The 22,384-nt window shown below is 37.5% G+C and overlaps 1 protein-coding gene across 2 annotated transcripts in view; it reads left to right on the forward strand.

Moving 5' to 3' along the window:
* The window catches only part of Ophn1 (oligophrenin 1), a 353,114-nt gene that overhangs the window by 307,231 nt on the left and 23,499 nt on the right, over positions 1-22,384 (forward strand). For both annotated transcript variants that reach the window (XM_006981173.4, XM_042268747.2), the window contains one exon: positions 17,762-17,909. In XM_006981173.4, the coding sequence (XP_006981235.2) occupies positions 17,762-17,909 (148 nt within the window). The remainder of the gene's footprint in view (positions 1-17,761; positions 17,910-22,384) is intronic.

Consider the following 22,384-nt stretch of genomic DNA (forward strand, 5'->3'; position numbering starts at 1 on the left):
GGCCATGGAAATGCTTCAGTATGTCCTGACTTACTCCACTTTAAATGTCCTTTTTGTGACAAAATTCATTTGTGATTGGATAGAGGAATGATGACGGAATGTATAGTCTATTATCAGTCAAAACCCCCAAATTTCTGGCTGGGTGATAGTGGCACATGCCTTTAATCCCAGCACTTAAGAGGAAGAGGCACTGTGAGTTTGAGACCACCATGGTTGACAGAGCAAGTTTCAGGAACGGCCAGGGATACACAGAGAAAGCCCGTCTCAAAAAACAAAAACAACAAAACCCACAAAACCCTCCAAAATTCTATAAATTTTAAAGATAAAAGGCCAACTTTAATTTTACCAAAAAGATCTGCTCCTGAGTAAATGACCTTAATCCCAATGGGGTTTACTTCATGTGAAACATCTTATGTGGATATAGAAAACACATTCTAGTTTAGTATGCATTTATGAAATTGCCCTTTTTGAAAAAGAGAAAAAAATGATATGTGAGGTTGTTCCAGAAATTATGGACCTTATGTAGGTGTAACTACCTAGAATAGTTGTGGGGATTAAAAGAGATAATATATGTGAGAGTTGAGGCCGCTCGGCAAGTACTAGGGATTATGTGTACTTGCCAAGTTGTTCAGCTAATGGGATATGATTTTTCAGTTGACATATATTATAATTTTAGTAATATTTTTTTCCATCTATGTTTGCTCTTTAATAGAAAGGGCTTAAACACACTGGTTTTACGTTTTTCTATCTGCTTCTTTTTTAAAGAATATCCAGATAGTCTGAAAATAAAAGTTAAATGTATAAGGCAAACTGATGTTTAAAGGAGTCCATTCCTAGATCTGTCTTGGCACTGTTTTTTTTAAGTAATTTGAATCATCTCTAAATTTCTAAGTAGGAGAGCAGATAAGTAATGAGGGAAAGGAAGTTCTCCCCCTACACTAATCCCCTAGAATAGCACTGTCAATTATTCTGAAGTTCTCAGTCTCTTTAGCTCATGGAATAGTGTGTAGAAGGGTTCCCGAACCCGATACTGCTGGCTTGAGACACAGAGGTAATTTGGATTGGCAAAGTAAGGTTGTTTTTTGTTTTCTGAACATTTTGTTTTGGGAAGCTGTTGGGAATTGCAGGAAAAGAGAGAGGCCGGCCAGCTGGGAAGGCATTTCTTAGCGATTAATCCTGAGGACAGATTTGTATGTTCCTTCAGGAGATGGAATACGGGATGGATCCATTTGAACATCAGAACTAGAAAGTAACTTTAAAGATCTTCTGACCCAGGCACTTCATTTTACATAAAGCCTCTTCTCTTTGCAAAGTGTACTACCCCAACGTCAGTAATTCCCACTCCTAGTCTTTGGAGTCATATCCCTATGGTTCTTCACAAGTACTGTATAAAAGAGCTCAGATACCAGCTTTGCATCCTTGCCTCTCTGCTATCTCAAGGGTGCTTTGAAAATGCATTTGTCAGCCACACAGCCAAACATTAGCACTTTCCTCATTTATTGCTCTTGATTGAACTGGGTTAGTGTTAGAAAGCAGTTGGTCAACTTCCTCAGACTTAGATTTTTGTGCAATGAACCTGCAATCAAGCTGGGTGCAGTGGGGTGAACTGTACTCTTAGCTCATCTAGTCCTCATTCTGACTCAGAAATGATGCATGTCATGGATTTTCTAGATTATGGAACAGAGATACTGAGTGTGTTAAGTGGCAAAACTCAGACAAATCTAGTTCTATCGGCTTAAGGCTGCATCTCAAGGAATGGAGACCTATTTTCTTTCTTTTCTTTTTCTTTTTTTTTTTCGAGACAGGGTTTCTCTGTGAAGCTTTGCGCCTTTTCTGGAACTCACTTGGTAGCCCAGGCTGGCCTTGAACTCACAGAGATCCGCCTGGCTCTGCCTCCGCCTCCCAAGTGCTGGGATTAAAGGCATGTGCCACCACCGCCCGGCTGAGACCAATTTTCAAGTGAAATATTAAGAACAGTAGTCAGTTGTGCTTGTCTTTGTATCACTGACGTTGACTTAGTTGTTTTTGCTTCCTTTAAGGTCCCTCTGCACTGCTAATATGTGTATTCCAATACTTTCATTTTCCTTATATGTACTTTCTAGTATTGGGGATGGAACACAGGGCATCACTTATACTAGGACTGCTGTACTACTGAACTACAGCTGCAGTCCAACATTTCCCTTCTAGTGAGTGGGTAATTGCTTTTCAATTATGCACAATGTTGCTTCATGGTTTTCGTGTAGTTTTCTGGGAAAGAAATTATTTTCAAGGTAATTAGGAAATCCACTACTAATATATATCAAACTGGATTTTACTGTAGCTGGAAGTTTTTCTGTGTCCTGCCCCATCATTTTGCTGTCTCTAAAGATGAATGGTTAGAAGCCATGGTTGAAGGGACTGGAAAACTGAAGGATGCAGTCCTTGCTGCAAATGACTGACGGCAATTCTTATTGTAAACTAGCCAGAGAAAGCTGGATTGTTCTCAATATGAAGTTTGTGAGAACTCAAATGCTGCCTGTATTCCCAAATGTCCAAATAGGAACTTATCCAGGAAAAACCCTCATTGATGTTGTAGCAACATGATGGATTTGAGGAGGCAAACAAGACTCCCTTTTAAAAAACAACTCTGATTTATGTATTTTTCTGACACCCAGTCTAGCAGCCCAGAGGACACAGCCCACAGCCCTGTATGCTGCTTCTTCCTGAAATATGGCTTCTGTGAATTTGAGTCTGCCGCCAGAGGGCAGCAAGAGAACAGTAAAATACCTCTCCCTCTTCTTTGTGGCAGGATAAATGACAGACACACGTAGATATAAAGATTAATTTGAAATGTAACTGATGAATACAAATTATAATGCGTTTTACTATAAAACTTGTTTTTATATTCATGTTTTAAAATGTACCTATTTTCATCCACATATTCATTTATAGTACACACACATGCATATATGTGTGTGTTCATGCGATGTGGGTGTACGTAACAGAGGCATATAGAGAAGGTGAGAGAATCTAATTAAGCCAGATCTGTGCTTCATTGTGTTTAATTTCTGAAATGATAAGGTTAAGCTAAAAAGTTATTAAAAATAACATTTTTTATTAGCTTGTACATGTTAAGACATTTTCAGAATCTAATATGTAGTTAGCTGAGAATTTGACAAACATTTTCAAATGAATCTTCAGAAAAATATCTTTAAGTATGAAGATTGGGATCAAAGTGTAACCTGAAGAAAAATACGTTTGAGCAGAGAATTATTAAGATTGAGAAATTTCAGATGTGTTCATTAGTCATAGTGAATCTTTAAAGATACAGTTTTGAGATTTCAGCCCCGGCTGAGTTGAGATCCTCACACACTCTCCAGAAGCCTGATTCTCTTAGCCTTTGGAGCAAGGTCAAGACTTGTTTCAGGTGACTAAGCATGTCCCAACCCGATGAGACGGCGTGTGAAGTACAGGGTGCATTTGGGAGTGACATTTGCCCCCAGTGTTCAGAGACCTGAAATGCTCAGTATGAGTCACTCTTTGGATTCTGGTCACCCTGATAGTTCTCTTGAAGATTCAGTGAAAGGTAACACTACATTCTCCTCCCCCTTTCCTTTCTCCAATGGCACTACAGCCATTCCAGCAGTAAAAACAGTAGATAGCACTGAAAGAGTACTTACTATATTAAACCTTTGATAGTCAACGTCCTATTGAGTCCTGCCAACAAATCTATGAGGTGTTCTCCCATTTACTGGTAGGTAATGAGACATAGAAAGGCTAAGTTTGTTGTGGGTTATCAAAATCAAATATTTTTATTGTTGTTGTTCATATCTAGTTTACATGTCCAGGTGGAAACATACATAAATAGAATAAATAAAGAATCAGATTTTTTTTAAAAAAAAGGTATTATTAACTTTCTTATTGTTGTTATTTTAAGTGCTGGGGAGAGAACCCTGGGCCCCACACCTGTGAACTGCTAGGTTTTACCACTGACCTACATCCTTAGCCCTTGAAGATCTAAAAAGATTTCCAAAATCATATAGACCCTTTTCCTCAGTAGACAGTGATTGTTTCATAGACTTTATCTCTGCCTCTGCCATTGCTTTGGAGTGCTCTGAAGCCTCCGGTCAAAGTCTAGACGATAGAGTAAGACTGGGGTCAGTAGGCTACAGGGCCAGATGGTGGACTCTGGCAGTCAGACTTGGAACAGCCTGACTTTCTGCAGTCAGACAGTTGTGCCAATAAGAGTTTTAGAGGCTAGGGATCAGTGGAGGAGCACTGAGAGACTGTGTGGTTTATTTCTGTTCTCTGAGATTTTGTGGCTGATGACTGGGGCACTGCTACTTCTCTGGATTAAGACAAAGAACTCAGGAAGTGTCCAGGTTATCTATATAGGATTTTCAACTATCTCTAGTGATGAGAAAGCAATGAAAAGAATGGAAAAATAACTTTAGAACCAGACAGCACTGGAGTGTAGTCCTACTTGTATTCTTTGCTAGCTGGGTGGTCTTGAGCAAGTCGGTTTATCTCCCTGAGCCGTGTTTGCCTCTTTTAAAAAAGGAGACTAATGATTAGCCCTACCTCAGAGTTATTAGGATGATTCAATATGATAAAGGTGTTGAGTGCTTTGTATGTAACACATTGCCCATCTCCATACCACCTTCCACCAGTGTTTTATAGTATGGATGGGAAATGAACTTGATCTCAGTGGTGACATTCTCCTATAATCATTTTATCTGCCCTTTAATTCATTGTAGTAAAATGAGCTTGTCTTAGAGGTCCTGAGACCCTTATTTACTTACATTTCCCTGTAGTAAAGAAGCTCTTAACTTCCACAGCATAAATCATCCTATGCTGGTCCAAAAGATATCTACCAATCCATTCTTAGTAGAAAACATAATTATCAATTCTAGTCAGAACATTCTTAGCAGGATCTGACTGCATTCTTTTATTCCCTTGGTGTTCTCATTCCAAGGCAACCAACCAGGGGAATGGATAGACAATCAGAGCATGGGTTACAGACCTAGTAAATATAGTTAATGGAAGACAACGGCTATTTTCTACAGAAGATGCTATACTTTAAAGGAAAGGATACTATGTTGGGCCTAATCATAATTGTACCTTCTACTAGTTTTGGAGCCTTGGGCAAGTCATATCTCCTCTTTGAATATTAGTTTTTCCATAAGTACAGTGTATGAATAGGACTAAATAGCATTGTACAATATTATATCTAAAAAAAAAAATCTTAAAGAAAATGTGTTGCTGAGTCAAAAGACGGTCTTAATGACAGCCCTCTTTTAAAAGTTGGCTCTTGTTTACAGCAGACATGACATTTTCAAAGTTCTGTACATACTCCAAGCAAACTTGGTGACACATTTGATGTTTAAAGTGGTTTGTGCCAAATGCTAAGAGCTTATTATTTTTGACCCCATTGTCACCTTTGTTTCTAATGTAGTTCAAAATACAGTTTATGCTAATATAACCAGACCTCAGAAAAGCTCAATCTAGTATCAGCCAGAGTATAAATGGAGAGTTAATAGAAAGCTGGGATTCTTCAGGGCCAGATATTATAGATTTGATTTATAGAAAGTCAAGGTAGGTTTTTTTTGTTTTTGTTTTTTCTTTTTTTTTTCTTTTATTCTGCTGCAATCTGATATATGCAACCTGGAAACCCCATGTGGTGTGAATCTCCATAGTTGTTCAGCTCTGTGAAGATTTGCAAGAGTTGAGTTTGATCTCTTGGTTTTTTGACAATTTGAAAATGACTACCTTACATTAAACTTTATTTTCACACATAAATACATGACACAGTAGTTTATGAACCCCCAGTTCTGGCTGTGCCCCAAAACCTAAGTGTTATTATCTAGATTTAGTCCTCAGAACCATTTAGAAAAAAGACAAATGTCCTGGAATTGGACACCTGACTCCAACCCCAGGCAACAGCCAACAGCTATCTGAATAGAATATAGTCTTGGATATTGATTTCCTTTAGATCAGACATTGAGGATTCAAATAAGCACAATTTTGGCCCCAGATTCTATTCTGACCACTCTCTGAGATTGTTTTCCTATACTTACTCTCAGTGACTTCAAGAGCCTATGTATGCTTACCTAGTTTGTAGAGGGAAATCAGTCAGTCCAATAGTTTCTAGAGTTTTGATCCGTGGGAAAACAAGCTCTGTCTGACCCTGTTCCCATTCAAAGAATTATTTGTTAAACTTTAAATGTTTCCTTCTTATATAGTAGAAAGAGTGTTAGCCTTGAAGTCAGACACTTCTGAGTTCATAACATGGCCTTGCTACTTATTATCAGGTGGCCTTGGAAAATACCCACTCTTTATTCCCAGCCAAGCCCTTGGCCTCAAATCCCCTTTCCAGCCTCTTCTCCAAGTTGATCTAGTCTTTCTGTTAGTTAACAATGCATACTTACTCTTTTTGCTACATAAGAGACCCCAGAGTACAACAAAGGGAAAATGAGAACCAATGCCCTGTCAGATTCTAGGGATAGTTACTTACCTCTCATTTATGTTTTCAACCATTCTCTCCTCTTTTAATATTGTCAAAAGGTGTGGATAGATGGATTAATCCTGTGCTGACAATAATGTAGTAGTTAACTAATCATGTATTTAAAGCCCAAGTTTTCTTTGGAGAGAAAAGAAATTCAGAAGAGTCGCCAAGTAAGTTAATATAATAAAGTACTTAGAACTGTGTCTAACATAAATATGGTATAGGAGTTTCCCATGAAAACAGACCCTGACCCATCGCCTGACCTTGGGAATAGTTTGTACTATTGAAGCTGTACTTTAGTCACTTGTCTCAGTCAACAACTAGAATCATTCTTTCTTCTTTTCCTCTTATCGCTGTCCCCTTCTCTTTACAATGATACCAGAAAGTGTAAGAGAAAACTCAAGTCTGTAGGTTATAGCCCTGTTCTCAAGCCCCCATGATATTCATTCAATAAATGTTTACTAAATTCATACTATGTAACAATCAAACTTCTAGGCACTGGGAATACTCCTATAAACAAAACAAAAGCCTTTTAAAATGAGTCTTATATTCTCCTGGGGAAAGATCAATTACATATATTTATCAAATGATAGTAAACACTCTGAAAAAAATAAAGCAAGGTAATGGTTGATATTTATAAGACAATGAAAGAAGGCCTTTCACAATGGGAAATTTAGATAGTGATCACAATTGATTAAGCGTATAAGCCACAGAAGCTATCTTAGATAAAGTTCTATGAATACTAAAAACCAATTACAGGGGCCCTGAGGAAGAAGTATGGTTAAGGGGCATGTTAGACGACAGTAACTGGTAGACAGTAGTGAAATGAGCAAAGTAACCATTTGCTTCATTTCCCTTCTCCAAGGCAGTAGAGTTGCACACACGTTAAAGTTCATCCTTAAAATGATGTGGCCCAGGCAGTACACACCTAATAACAGTATTCCAGAAGCTGAAGCAAGAGGATTGCTTTAAGTTAAAGGCCATCCTGAGCTACATATAATGAGTTCCAGGACAGCCTGGGCTACAGAATGAAACCCTGTTTCCAGAAGTAAACAAAACAAAACAAAACAAAACAAAACAAAACAAAACAAAACAAAACAAAACAAAAATACACAAAGTGAGGTCTTTAGAGGGCCCACAGAACAGAAAGAGGTAAATCATCTCTTACCACAAGAATTGCCAAAATTTCCACATTAAAGTTTGGCTCAATGGTTTACATCTGCAGACCAGCTTTGGGAAGGATGTTGCAATCTGTGATGACTTTGGGGTTATGCAGGCCACATTTTAATTTCAGAGTGGTCACATAACCAGGATTATATGGCCCCTTTGCTTTTCTATACATCTCTCATTTAAACAGAACACAGCTTTAAGCTTCCCATTTACCTTCTCTGAGGCCTGATTACTGGTATATTGGTAGAACAGGTCTCAGAAGGTTCCTGATTAGTGTCTCTGTCAACTTGGTGCTACTTCCTAAAGAAAAGCAGGCCTCAGGGAAGTGCTGTTGTCAATGAGATGTAGATTGTATAATGAGGGGAGGGATAAAAAGATCATTTGATGTGGCAGAGACTTTGTAGAGCCTCTGAGTCCATATCCCCTGTTTGTGAGTGTACCACAGAATCATTCCAACCACCCCATTTCTTCCTTCCTTTGATCTTTCCCCTGACAACAAACGTTTCTTTTTGCCTCTGTCTTTGCCCAAGTATACGTAGATGTCAGTTCTTTTTAGTGTTGTTAATATTTATAATTATTACCATATATAGATAGCATACTATTTTGCAGTCTAGGCTCATAATCTCGTTTAATTACCACAACTCTATGAGGTAGTCATTATATTTGTTTTACAACTGAAGCCTCATGTCTTACCTAGGGTCGCATAGCTGGTAAGTAGCCAAACCTCAACACAGCTGAGCCTGACTCCAACCAGACTCAGGAGCCTTTGTGTGATACACTCTCTTTCCTACTCCAGTGGGACACATGGTGAAAAGGTGTCTGTTATGTAATGTAGCTGGGCCTGGTAGCCAAGATTCATCTGCTCATTGCAAAAACTGTTGTTGAGCTGCAACTTCTTATCTGGTGCCCTGTTCCGCCCTAGCTTTTACACATTCAGGAAATGAATATGATTGCCTCAGAATTTTGTATTCCCATTAATATTCAACTAATACTTGAGATGTAATGTGCACTGGATTCTATAGAGGTACATGGGGAAATGGTGGTGTTTTCTCCATCACCACAAACTCCTCTTTGTGTGTGTCTTCTCCTATTTGTCCTCTTCTTCCTCTTCATTTTCAGTCCATTTACTTTGGGTGAAATATAAGGTGATATAGTTCAGGGTTGCCTGAACCCTTGATCCTCCTGCCTTAGCCTCTCAAATTCTGGGACCACACTTGTGTGCAAGCACGTCTGGCTGCAGAAGTTTCCTCACAGCAGTTAATTCATGAGGAGAATCCTGAAAGTCAAAAGAGTAGATTAAGTGAGGTACCAGGAAACCCCCTATATTAAAAGTCTTCTATAAGAAGTGGTTCAAGTAAAGCAGAAGTTCATTTTTACCTTGTATAGAAAATGAGAGGTGACAGTCCATGATAGGATACCTCACCATCCTCATTACATGGACTCAATATTTTTAGTTAGTGTTCCAGTTGTCCTTTCTTTTTGGCCATCCAGAGACAAGGGGAAAAGAAGCAGAATGGAACATATACAGCTTCTTTATAACATCACAATTCAAAAAATTATGTGCATTATTTCCACTTATATTCCATTGTTTAAAACAATTCCATGGCCTCGCCTCACAACAAGAGAAGCTAAGAAATGTCAGCATGGGTACTCAGCTAAAACACACTGACCACTATTAAGGAGGAAAGAGAGAATGGGTGTTAGGATGAGCAGAGAGTAGCCTCTACCACAATTGGATATGTGGTCTGCTAGTCACAGAAACTTTGGGTACACACAAGAATGAGAGATCAAAGAGGCAAAGAAGTATTACGAAGTCAGAAAGAAACACCTAAGAGCAGAAAGAGCTATCAGGACTCAGCATAGGGGTAGTATATAGGAAAATAGGTACTGGAGGTTGGGAGCAGTGACCAGATTTTAGAGTATCTCCTGGTAATCAAGGAATTTAATTTGAACTTTGTCCTTAAATCAATGAGGAGTTACTGAGATCTTTTAAACTGAAGAACAGCACAATTCAATTTGAGTTAAGAAAAATCACCCAGCATATACCAGAGTAAACAGATTCAAGAAAGGAGTGACTGGAAGCAAAAGGAACAAGTAGGAGCTATGTAGTAATCAGAAAGACATAAAATTCTGAGCTAAGGCAGTGGCAGTAAACAGAAGAGAGAGATCAAAGAGATAGAAGGAGGTGTAATTAGGACACCTTGGTGAGTAAATGGATGTGAAATTGGAGACAGGGAGGATATTGGAGTGATGTACAGATTTCTGGCTTGGGCATTACCAATGTTTTAGGTAAGAAATTATAATAGAAGAGTCAAGTGGTGATGCTTTTGAAAATGTTGTTTGAGATGCTTCTGGGTTGACCATGGCATCACTGAATAACTAGATACACTGGTAAAAAAAAATGTAGATGAGTCTGGGAGTGTGGGAAGTGCTAAAGGATGGATGCTGTGGTGAGTCTATGTTCATGGGAGTACCAGAGCATTGAGAGCACAGCCCTGAACAATATCAAGATTTATTGGGAACCAGGGAGAGGCAGACGCAGGGTAAGGCTCCAAATCAAACAGAAAGTAGAAAGGAATGGGAACGACATTGTTGGAGAAGGACTAGGTAATCGTTGCAATACTGATGAAAAGTCAAAGTGAGGATTCAAAGTTGTCCTTTGGGTCTGGCAAATAGGTGATTACTGTAAACATTATTTAGAGCTGGAGAGATGGCTCAACAGTGAAGAGAACCTGCTGCTCTTCCAGAGGAGCCAGGTTGAATTTGCAGCTTTCATATGGAGGCTTACAACCATCTCTAACTCCAGTCCTGGGGGTCTGATGCCCTTTTCTGGCCTTCAGGCATGACATACATGTAGTGCACAGACAAACCTGCAGACAGACTATGTATACACACAAAAATAAATAATCAAATTTATAAAACATTCTTAAAGAGAAGAGGTGTGACCATGAGCTACATTGAGGAGCAAATAAAAGATGAGCAATGAAAGTCAATCAGGTTGGGGAATAAAGATGAAAAAGTGTATGATGCCAGGTCAGGGAGAATGGTCCAGAAGAGAGAGTTCAATAAGTCTGAATGCTGCAGATAATTAGTAATGTACAAAAGTGGCAAATGATGGAAGAAGGTCCTTCAGGCACTGGGAAGAAATCACACGGGGTAGAGGGCACAAGTGCAGGTTTCTATCTCCTGAATAGAAACTGGGGACAAGGTAAGATGAGTTTATGAGTGTTGATGTTAGTGAGAAAACAGAAAATTGAAAGTATTTCCTTCTAAGGACCTCTGCTTTCTCTGAAGTGTGAGACAGGGTCATCTAAGTGGAAATATCCTTTGATCTAGTGTGTTATGAATGCTTGGCAACAATTACATCGAATTGAGCAAGAGGTAGCAATGATGAGGTCTTCAGGAATAATGTTCACTTTAGTGCTATTGGAAGTGTTGGATGTATGGGTGGATGGGTGGTTGGATAGATGGATGGATGGATATTAAAAAAAATCTAACAAATACTAACACACCATGTATTCTGTTTCCTTACTCTGTTGAACTTTCTCAAAGTATATTCAGAAACTCAATCCAGGCTAAAATTTTTCTCGGATCCCACCCACATTTAGTAATTATTTGCCATTCTTATTCAGTTTTAATAAAGTGAGTTTTCAACTTTGACTTTATTTTGGCAGTTTAAGCCAATAGTTCTTGGTTGTAGAGATTGTCCTGTGTATTATATGAATGACATGTTTAGCAGCATCCTTGGTCTTTCTCTACTGCATACCGTTCCCGTTTCTACAGTTGTGACAACAAAGTATTTCTATAGCAACATGAAAGATGCTCTCAAAGACAAAATTGCCCCCAGTAGGGACATTCTCTTGTTAAAATAGGTCCTTGAGAGAGAAGAAGGGAATTAATGATAGAGAAGTACTTATATTTACTAGCTGACCATTATATTTGAAGTAGGAGTAATCTCTTTGGGCAGATTGGCATATTGAGTTTTAGAGAAGTTAAATAACTTTACTTACGATGACTAGGTAACAAATGATACAGCTGAGATTTGAACTCAGGTATGTTAGATTCCCAAAAGTTTGGTTCTTTGTTAAAGATCAGTAAAGAGCAAGTAAAGATTAATACATTATGCACACATGCAGAACCATGTTTAAATTATGCTGTCATATCCATACCGCCCTATCAGCTACTTTAAAGTATTTACTAAATCTTTCAATTTCATTTCCTATGAATCCACATCACATTTTAATAGTTACATAATATTCATCTCTAGGTGAATCATAATTTCTGTGACCTGCTTCATGTTATATGATTTTAAAATTTTTGTTTGAGGAATGCTGCATGGAAGTTATCAGCATATAATTATGTCAGTGTTTTTTGCTCAATGAGAGTCCTAGAAGTGATGAAAATGAAAGGGACATTCAAAGTTGCTGCTTGAATGAATGCAAATATAGATAAAACAAATCACTCTCTCAACAGAGCTTATAAAGATGACTTTTATCCATTTATTTACTAGTTCAGTGTAATAAATTAGTCTAATGGAAAAATGTGGTATAATGTTATTTTAATATACATTTTATGATTGCCAATGAAGCTGTTACATTTTCATGTTTCTGAGCTGTTTCTTTTTTCTACTTTTTCATATGTCCTTTTAAACCTTTGTCCATTTTTCTGTTTTAGCAGCTTGCTTGTTTCTTACTATTTGATATTAGCTCATTGACTATTATGTGCATTATATTTTCCCATAATTTACCTTAAAATGTATTAATAGTATCATTTTTCTAGATGAATTATTTTTATAATAGCTACCATTTATATTTTGCTTAGGAAAGCATAATTGGATTAGTTTTAAGGTTTATAGTAGAGGCTAATAATATGCTAATTTGCCTGTTATATTTGCTAAGCTTAGGATTATGTCTCTCTCATGAGACACAAAAATAACTCTGAAGGGAATATGTTGTCTAAGTGTTAAAAGAAGAAAACAATAATTAGAAAAATAGTGGTGAAATATTTTAAGATCGTAATACAGAGATAGTCTTACTAAGACAAGAAACATTTAAAGCTATTGATGGATGTATAGATTGTATGCAGCTTTATAGGGGTATAGAATTGTAACTTATGTAAGATAAAGCACACTTACTATGTGTACAACTTAGTAAGTTTTGACATATCTAAACATCTCTGAAATCATCACCACCTTCAAGACAATGGGCATATTTGTCTTCTTGAATACATTCTTTCTGTCTCCTTGGAGGGTCTACCACATCTCTCCTACCGTGGGAAACCACTGATCACTTTCTGACAGCACAGGTTCATTTTCATTCTCCTATAAATGGAAACATGTAGCTTACTGACATTTTTTCTTTTGCTATGAATTTTGAATTTACCATAACTATTCTGATAATAATTCAAGTCTTCCATAGAGGTTTCATGTAGCAGAAAACATGTATGTACTGTTACTTTGCTCTTTATTCTTTATCCAGCATAATTATTGTGAGGTTGGTAATTGTACAAATCACTAGTTTCTTACTTTTATTTCCTCATAGTATGTCTTTCCATCTACCATGATTTCATTATCTTTCAGTTATTTGCACCTTGACAACATTACAGGTAAAGCTGCTATAAACATTTAACATTACAGATAAATGAACATTTGTGTATAAGGCTATATGATTAATGTTTTTTTTTTTTCTTTAGGTTGCTTGGTAATAAAATGTTTAATGTTTTCAGATTTTTTTTGTCAAACTGTTTCCTCAAATAATTTTGTGATTTTACTTTCTGGAAAAGGCTGTGAAAATCGCATTATTTAAACACACATGCATATGCACGTGCATGCACGCGCGTGCGCGCGCGCACACACACACACACACACACACACACGAAAGTGAGAGCAAGAGAGAGAGAGAGAGAGAGAGAGAGAGAGAGAGAGAGAGAGAGAGAGAGAGGAAGGGAGGGAGGGATGGAGGAATGGAGGGAGAGACAGAGACACAGAGACAGAGAGAGTAGACTTTTCCAGTTAAAACATTTGGGCCTGGATACTTCTCTTTGGCACTATTTATTTATTTATTCAATATTTTCAAAAGTTATATGACCATTTAGATGATTTCTTTCAATGAGTTACATCGTGTGATGCTGGGCACTTAATCCAGGACCTTGAACATGCTAGGTCTACACTCCACCACTGAGCTACTTGCACTTAGCCAACCCCTAATGCACATTTTTTTTTTTGCATTCCTACCAGGAGTCAGAGTTCCAGATCCACCATATCCTTCTCAATGTGATATTCTCTGTCAATTCATCATTTTGATAAGTGTGTAGTAGGATCTTACTGTAGGTATTTTTGGCATTTCCATGATGATCTAATGATACCAAACCTCTACTTATGTTTGCCATAAGTGCACACTTTTAAACTTGATAAAGTCTAATATATCAATCTTTGCCTATAAATTAGTTTTAGCTTATCAATTTCTTCTTTTATAAATGTTTGTGTCTAAGATATCTTTTTCCATGCCAAAGTCAGAAGGACTTTTTTTTTTTTTTTTTTTGGTTTTTCGAGACAGGGTTTCTCTCATTACAGATGGTTGTGAGCCTAGCCTTTAACGGCTGAGCCATCTCTCCAGCCCTTTTTTTTTTTTTTTTTTTAATGGCTCTAATAGCTCTGACTCCCAGACAACTTTATTTATTAACATACAATCAAAATAATAATTCAGTACAATTAGATTATCACCACAGGTTTCTCTGTGTAGCTTTGCGCCTTTTCCTGGAACTCACTTGGTAGTCCAGGCTGGCCTCGAACTCACAGAGATCCACCTGGCTCTGCCTCCCGAGTGCTGGGATTAAAGGCGTGCGCCACCACCGCCCGGCAAGAAGGACATTTTTAATAGAATTTTTTTTTCATTTAAGCCTATATATTTGGACATAGAAAAAGTTTGTATTACCTTTTATCTATGATCTAAGATATGGATTCATATTCTTATTGTCACAACCTATTGTTATGAGTTTTCCATTACTGTATTATCATTGCTGATCTTTCTGAAAAAAAAATCTAGTCATCTGTATAGCTATTAGGACTTTATTTGGACTTTCTGTAGCCATTGATCCATCTTGACACTGATGGCAGTGCTTCACTGTCTTGATTATCATAGGTGTCAATGATAAGGCTTAAAATCGGGTTATAGCAGACCTTCAACTCCATTTTTCTTGTAAAATATTATTTTGGTTAAGTCCTTTGCAATTTCCTATAAATCTTCGAATGAGCTTACTAACTTCTATCAAAAATCTTGCTGGTGTTGCAAACTGAAGTCCTTTGCCTTTTTGATAACTGGGGCAACTGTCCCCTCTCTGGTATTTTCCATGGTTACTTCTTATTTCCTTGTCTTTTCCCCGTCATGCACTGCTGTCTGCATGCTTCTCTGACATGTGACAGTGTGATAGTGATCAAAGACTGGTCTTGCTGGTTTTTGTCATCTCTAAGAAACCACTAACTGTCACTGCCACATTCTCAATGGCTCAGAAACCATTGGTACATGTGTTTCTTTTGTTTGGTTTTGTCCTTTGCCCCCCCCCCCTTGTGTCAGACTGAAAGAAAATGAGGCCCTATTGCCATATCTTAGAAAGAAGTAGTTGAAATGGTGTTTTCCAGAAGGGGATGCCTTTGCCCTTGTGTGTCTGATTTATAAGTGTACGTGATTTTTTGAGCCACCAGGTGAAGGCATTCTTCTGGGTCTCAGAGACACAGTGGTGAACATAGTAGACTTGTTTCATAAAGCTTAAAATCTATTACAGCCATAATGGAAATTAGTGTGGAAGTTTTGAAAGAAAGAAAACGAGAAAGAAAAGCAGAGGGAGCCGGGAGGGTAAGACAAAGCAAGAAAGAAACTGTCTTAGTTAGGGTTACTGTTGCTGTCATGAAACACCATGACCAAAAGCAACTTGTGGAGGAAAGGGTTTATTTTTCTCACACTTCCATATCACTGTTCATCCTCAAAAGGAATGAAGGCAGGAACTCATGCAGGGCAGGAACCTGGAGGTAGGAGTTGACTCAGAGGCTATGGAGGGGTGCTGCTTACTGGCTTGCTTCCTTTGGCTTGCTCAGCCTGATTTCTAATAGAACCCAGGACCACCAACCCAGGAATGGCACCACCCACAGTGGGCTGGGCCCTCCTCCATCAATCACTAATTAAGAAAATGTTTCACAGGCTTGCTTGAACCCGCATCTATGGAGGCATCTTCTCAGTTGATGTTTCCTCCTCTCGATGGTATAGCTTGTGTCAAGTTGACATAAAACTAGTTAGCACAAAAACTAGCAATAAAACTACTATATGAATCAGCTATACAATTCCTAAGCATTTACCCAAAGGTCTCTATACCCTCCCTACATGTTTACTGCTCTTCTGTACACAATGGCAAGGAAATGGCACCAGCCTAGATGTCCAACAGCAGATTAATGAATAATGAAAATGTTGTACACATACACAATGGATTATGTTCAATCATATTTAATGAAGTCATTAAATATGCAGGAAAATAGATGGAATTAGAAAATACCATATTGAGGCAACCCAGATTCAGGGAGAGAAACACTACGTATTCTTTCTCATATAGAGATCCTAACAAATTTTGAAAGATGTGCATTTATATGGGAGTGACTTTGTGTAGATGCCAGGAAATAGAAAGGGGCCTGTGAGAGGAGACAAAAGAGATTTCAAGGGAAAAGAGCAGGGCGGGTAATAGAACACGTGTGGTCTGACTGTGATAAGAGGAATACTGGGTGTGGAAATGTTTAAGAGACATTGGTGGGGGGTGGGGGTGCAGAGAGATGATTGAGAGAAGAGGAGGAGTCAACAGCAGCAACAGTAATAATAATAATAATAATAATAATAATAATAATAATAAATCTAGTTAGGAGACAGAAAATAAACTAAATGAAAATGTTTGTTTAAATGTATGTATTTATGTATGTATGATTAAAAAGTGATAAATGCTAACATCAAAACAACAAAAAATAAAAAGGGAAGAAAGAAATAGGAAGTGTTAGGTAGAGGGAGGTACATCAAAGTTTAGATAAACTGAGTTGGAAAGTCTTTATGAGAAGTGTATTTGACTGGAATCCTGCAAAACAGAGCAAGCAAGCTATATGGATAGTTGAAGAGATAACTGTCAATACAAAGGTTGTGGTATGTATAAGGTATAGTAAGGGATATTTGTAACTAGTACAGTACTGGAACAGAAGCTCACAAAAATGCTATCTAGCTATTTCAGGCCTCTGATAGGAGAACCAAAGGAATGACCTAGAATTATGTGGCTCAATACTCATCTATGTACTATTTTATTGTCTGTTACTTTCAACCATGAAATATATTTGGCTTGTGATTGTACATACAATGTTCCTGTTAACACTTTTACACAGGCATTCCACATGTTAACAATTCTAATCACAGCTATTCTTGTACTCCTCCAGCTCATCTTATATATAATATCCAAGGTACTTTGAATTTTCTTCTCAATTTTATTTTATTTATGTTTTAAATAATGAACATGCCATATTATGAAATTTTCTGTAGGAGAACAAAATAATTATGAGAGAAAACCAGTTTTCTTCTTTCTATTCCTCAGCATTGAGACAAACAACATATCTAGATCATTAAGTGTCCTTTTAGAAATATTGAGTACGTATTTGTATATGTACTCAATGTACTAAACATGAGTGTGTTTAGTAGCCCTTTACCCTCACCTTCACCCATACAAAGCAGCTTGACAACTCTGTTGGGTAGTTGCTGTTATCCTCATATTCCAATTGAGAGAGGATGCTGAGGCTCAAATAGATTCAGGTAGATGTTCCCTGAAGTCTCACTGGTAGTTAAATATAAAAATCCAGGGTTGCATTGCTATTTTTTTTATCTGCACTCTTTCTCCACACTGAGGGGGTCAGTTCCATGCATTCATTGTGGTAGGAGACATTGAACACTTGCTGGTAGTTAGAGGAAGCAAGAAAATTCCTTCACTCCCATTAACCATTTTAGTATTCACATGGTCAACCAGATACAGTGCTGGAATGCATCAGTGAGTACCTTGCCTAATTGTCACCCGTCTATCTTCCTTCCTTCTCTACAGATATATTTAGGTCCACCTGAGGACAGCCAAGTACCTCCAGTGCCTCCACCTCGAGTGACAGCAAGAAGGCACAAACCAATCACAATCTCGAAGCGTTTGCTGAGAGAAAAGACAGTGTTCTACACTTCTTCCCTGGATGAAAGTGAAGGTCAGTGCTTAGCTTCTGTAGGACAATTACATGCAAAGAAAATATTGAAGGGCAGAAATGGGAGTGTGGCTATTTTCTCCGTATAATGATAGACCTTTCCTAGTTCTTTGACTTACAAGCAGTCAGGAGAAGCAAAGCTTATAGTTTGTACTCTAAGAGGAAATTAGGTTATTGGCATTTGACGGGGCAGAGGTAAATCTTTAATGGAAGCTACAAGATCCCTTGCAAGGCTGTGGCAAATCCAAGTTAATCTTAGGTGTGTTCGTCTTGTACATTGAAATATGTGAACAAGGTTCTTGCTAATGTTCTGAGAATGTAATTTAAATACAGCTACAATGGATTGAATAACTGCCATGTTCCAAGTAATTTGATAGAGGACAAATGAAATTAAGACACATGGCCCTGCCTTCGTGGAGCTTATAGGATAGAGAAAGATATGGCTATGTGAAAAATTAACATCATCCAATGGAATGATTGATTATTCTTCATGAAGAGACTTCACCTTTCCTTAGTGGGTCTTAGTTCCCTGCCACCCCACTATTCTTGTGAGCTGGTGAGCAACATGTGACAGTTAACTCCTGTCTCTTCATGGACTTGGCCTTCAGGACACTAAATTTGGCCCTTCTCATTCCATCTCATCCTCCTCTACTGCTTTTCCTTCTTTTTTCTAATTTTGATGTTTGAAGACTCCAAAGGTCTTAACTCTCTTCCCTATGCTGTTTTTATACATCATCTCTCTAGGTCTTGTGTGTAAATATCGTTTAAATGCTACAGATGACTCTCCAATTTTTTAAATACAGGATTTGTTCTCCCCTTTCTTATTATCTCAAAATCTCTGTTGAACTATTCTCCACAGATTGACTCACTGACTTCTAAAATTAGAAATTCAAGATGAGTAGAACCTGATTTGTATTTTATTTTAATGGTGGTGGCTGGAATCTAAGACTTTGCACAATAACAAGTGATCATTCTATCACTAAGCTACACACCTCTTTCTCAGCCCAAAGCACAGTTCTTGATTATATGTTGCTTCTCACCCTACTCCTTTTGTGATCCCTCCCTTCTAAACAACTTTCAGCTCCCGCCACCTGAATACCAAGGTCAAGGACGTTGATCTTTCCTGGTGGCTCTTTTCCTTCACCTCTTGCATTAGATCCATCACAGTTCATTTTGGCTGTGGATGGACGTCACGTGCTAAATTCTTAGTTTCCCTTTGGACCACACACGCTGGGGCTGTGCCATCTCTTCCCAGCTGTCTGTGCTGGCCTGCTCGAATGCCTCTAATCCATTCCCCAAAGCAGCCAGTAAATCCTTTGTCCATCCTTTCAAAAATGCGAAGCACATGACCTCACTCCCCCTGCTCCAAACTTTCAGTGACCTCTCTTCATGTTTCGAATAAAATTTGTTTTTTATGCTGTTTTCAGTGACCCCTGCTTATCTATCTGAACTTGCTTTATGTACTTTTCTGTCCCCTTTGCTCTCTCTCCTCTAGTTTCATGAGCCTTGATATTCCTTATGGGTCTCAAGTTTACAAATGCCATCTCCTTGTAGACACCATTTCTGAGCACCCAAGTAAAATCTTCCTTCCTATCCCTTTACATTGCTTTGTTTTATTCATGTCACCTGCTACTACTTGATGACATATTTAGTATCTACTTTTCCCCTCAGAATGTTAAATCCATTTTATCACCAGGACTGGGAACAATCCCTACTATACAGTGTGTGTGTTTAGTACATGTTTATAATGGGAGTGAATGGATGTATTAGGAATATGAATAGAAAGAAATCACTTCCATAAAGGAGGAAGAGAAAGTTGAAAATGGATGGGAGTGCTAAATGTTTGTTTTGTTGCCCCATAATTAGATTTTTTATGAAATGAATTTGTTTATAATGTTTCCTCGCAAAAACTTTATACCAGAAGAACCTTTTATTTAGCACTTTATACCCTACACCAGCACAACACTTGCTACATAATAAGTGTCCAGTTAATGAATGTATCAAATGAATGAACTGGGTGTCAGTAGACCTAAGGTCTAATTTCATTTTGGTCACTAACTTGTTAGGTAACTTGAACTAACCACTTCCTGTATCTGGAGTTCAATTTGCCCTGCTCTAAGGTAAGGGCTTTGTAGCAGATCTTCAGTGAGATTACAATCTACACATTAATTTTTTTTCATTTTTGGTCTGATAAAGAATTGTGCTCAGGCCATACAATATACCCCTTTACATTGCAAATCTCAGTAAGATGTATTTTGTGCAACCACCTTATCTGAAAATATTTGCATTATCCCAAAAGGAAACCTTCCAATCCCTCCTCTTTTTCCAGCCTCTGGCAATTACTTTCTATCCCTAGAGACTTATTTATTCTGAAATTTTCATATAAATGGACTCATATTCAATATAGGTAGCTTTTATAGGTAGCAAATTATTCTAGGGTGTATGTACTTTCTGCTGCTATATGGTATTACAGGGTGTGACTGTAACACATTATATTTATCCATTCCTCAGTGAATGGTCACTTAGGTTGTATTTGTGTTTTAGCTATTATGAATAATACTGCTGTGAGTATTCAGGCTGTTGGGTGAATGTCTGACTTCAGTTGTCTTGAGTATATTGCTGAGTTATATATTTACTCTGAAGTTAAACTTTTGCAGAATAACCATGCTAATTTCCAAAGCATGTATGCCATTTTATTTTCTCACCAATAAAGGATAGTGGTTCAAATTTCTCTATATTCTGATCAGTGCTTGTTACAGTAATCTGACCTTTTCATTCTGGGCATCTTAAGTGGTTATGAACCTATAATCTCATTTAATCTTCAATATTACAGTATGAGGTAGGTGCCTGAACTTCAGGAAGTCCTTTGTAGCTCAGAGAAGGCAATTAATTTGTCCAGTTAACACCACTACCAAATTAGAAGGCAGCAGTTTACACCCTTACATTTTATCCCAAATCCAATATGCCTACTAAATGTAATACTATACTTCTTAAAATGTGCCTCAGCACCATTCTAAATAGGAACCAATCCTATTCACCACTTTCCTTGACAAGTAGCATTTCATTACTTGATTTCCAAATTTATATTCTGTTTATAAATAATATTTTAGTAAACCCTTCCCCCATCATCATGGACCCTTTCATATCCCATATCAAATCTTTGGCCATTCTAAATCTGTTTTATTTGTTTGACACAGGGTCTTGCTATGTGGCTTAGGCTAGAACTGAACTTTCAATCCTTCTTCCTCAGCTTCCCGAGTGCTAGGATTACAAGAATGTGCAACTAACTACACCTTACATCTATCTAGTCTACCTTTTTAACAAAAAGACTGTATTTGTTTACTGGTGTGTTTCCGTTCAGGTCTTTGTCATCAGCATTCCCATATGTCCTCAAACCTCTAGCTTGTCTGCCCTAATCTGCTTTTCATACTGAACCCAAGTGGATGTTCTGGAAACATGTATTTGATACTGCTTCCTTTCCTCCTACCTGGGGTATGTTCATATTCCTAAGTGTGACATCAGGCCTTAATGAAATACCACCAAGCTACCATAGACCAAGATCTAGCTACTCACATCTTTTATCATAAATGCTCAAGACAAACTGAACTTATTATTTGCTTTTTAAAGATATTTTCTTGTTTTCAAATTAGCATTTGTTTTTGAAATTATAATGTATTTACATCATTTCCCCCTTCCCTTTCCTTCCTTTATAGACTGCCATATACTCCTCCTTGCTCTCTTTCAAAATCTTGGTCTCCTTTTTAATTGATTATTGTTACATGCATACATGTGAACATATATGTATATATATGAATATAAAAACATCTATATTCCTAAGTATAATGTACTCAGCCTGTATCATGTAATATTTTCTAACAAAGCATGATTATTTTTACTCCTCCAAGCTGTTGTTTGTCTGAACAATTTTGATTCATTTATACTCTCCACCCGTTTCTCAGCCAGAGTTCAACAATTAACTCTAAATGATCATTATAACAATTATATCTAAATGAAAAGAAAACAGAACAGTAATTCCTTAAGATTAGCTGTCTAGTCAATGTTTAAATTTTCCCATTGTCTTATTACAAAAAACAGGTTACAAATAAGGTCCCTGTGTTATCATTGGTGAATACACCTCTCAAATTTCTCCTTTTGCTGAACAGAGACAGTGTGCTTAACTGCTGAGCTCTAATACAGCTTTATTTACATGTCTTTTTAAATTTATTTTTGTGGTGCTGAGAATGAAACCCACAAACTTGCACATTCTATACCAGTGCTGTATCACTGAGTTGTTAATCCCAGCCCTAAGTTTCTTATTATTAATGAAGGTAACAATTTCCATTGTAGATATTGTTAATCTGGGGGATTCGTTGATTGTTTCTGGGGACAGTGAATAACTTAAAGTTAGCTTTCAGAATTTTAAATATATGTGTGTGGGCTTATTTTTCTAGCAAAAGATTTTCTGGCTGTTATTGTGT

Source organism: Peromyscus maniculatus, chromosome X (genome assembly GCF_049852395.1).
Source record: "Peromyscus maniculatus bairdii isolate BWxNUB_F1_BW_parent chromosome X, HU_Pman_BW_mat_3.1, whole genome shotgun sequence".
Lineage (NCBI taxonomy): Eukaryota > Metazoa > Chordata > Mammalia > Rodentia > Cricetidae > Peromyscus > Peromyscus maniculatus.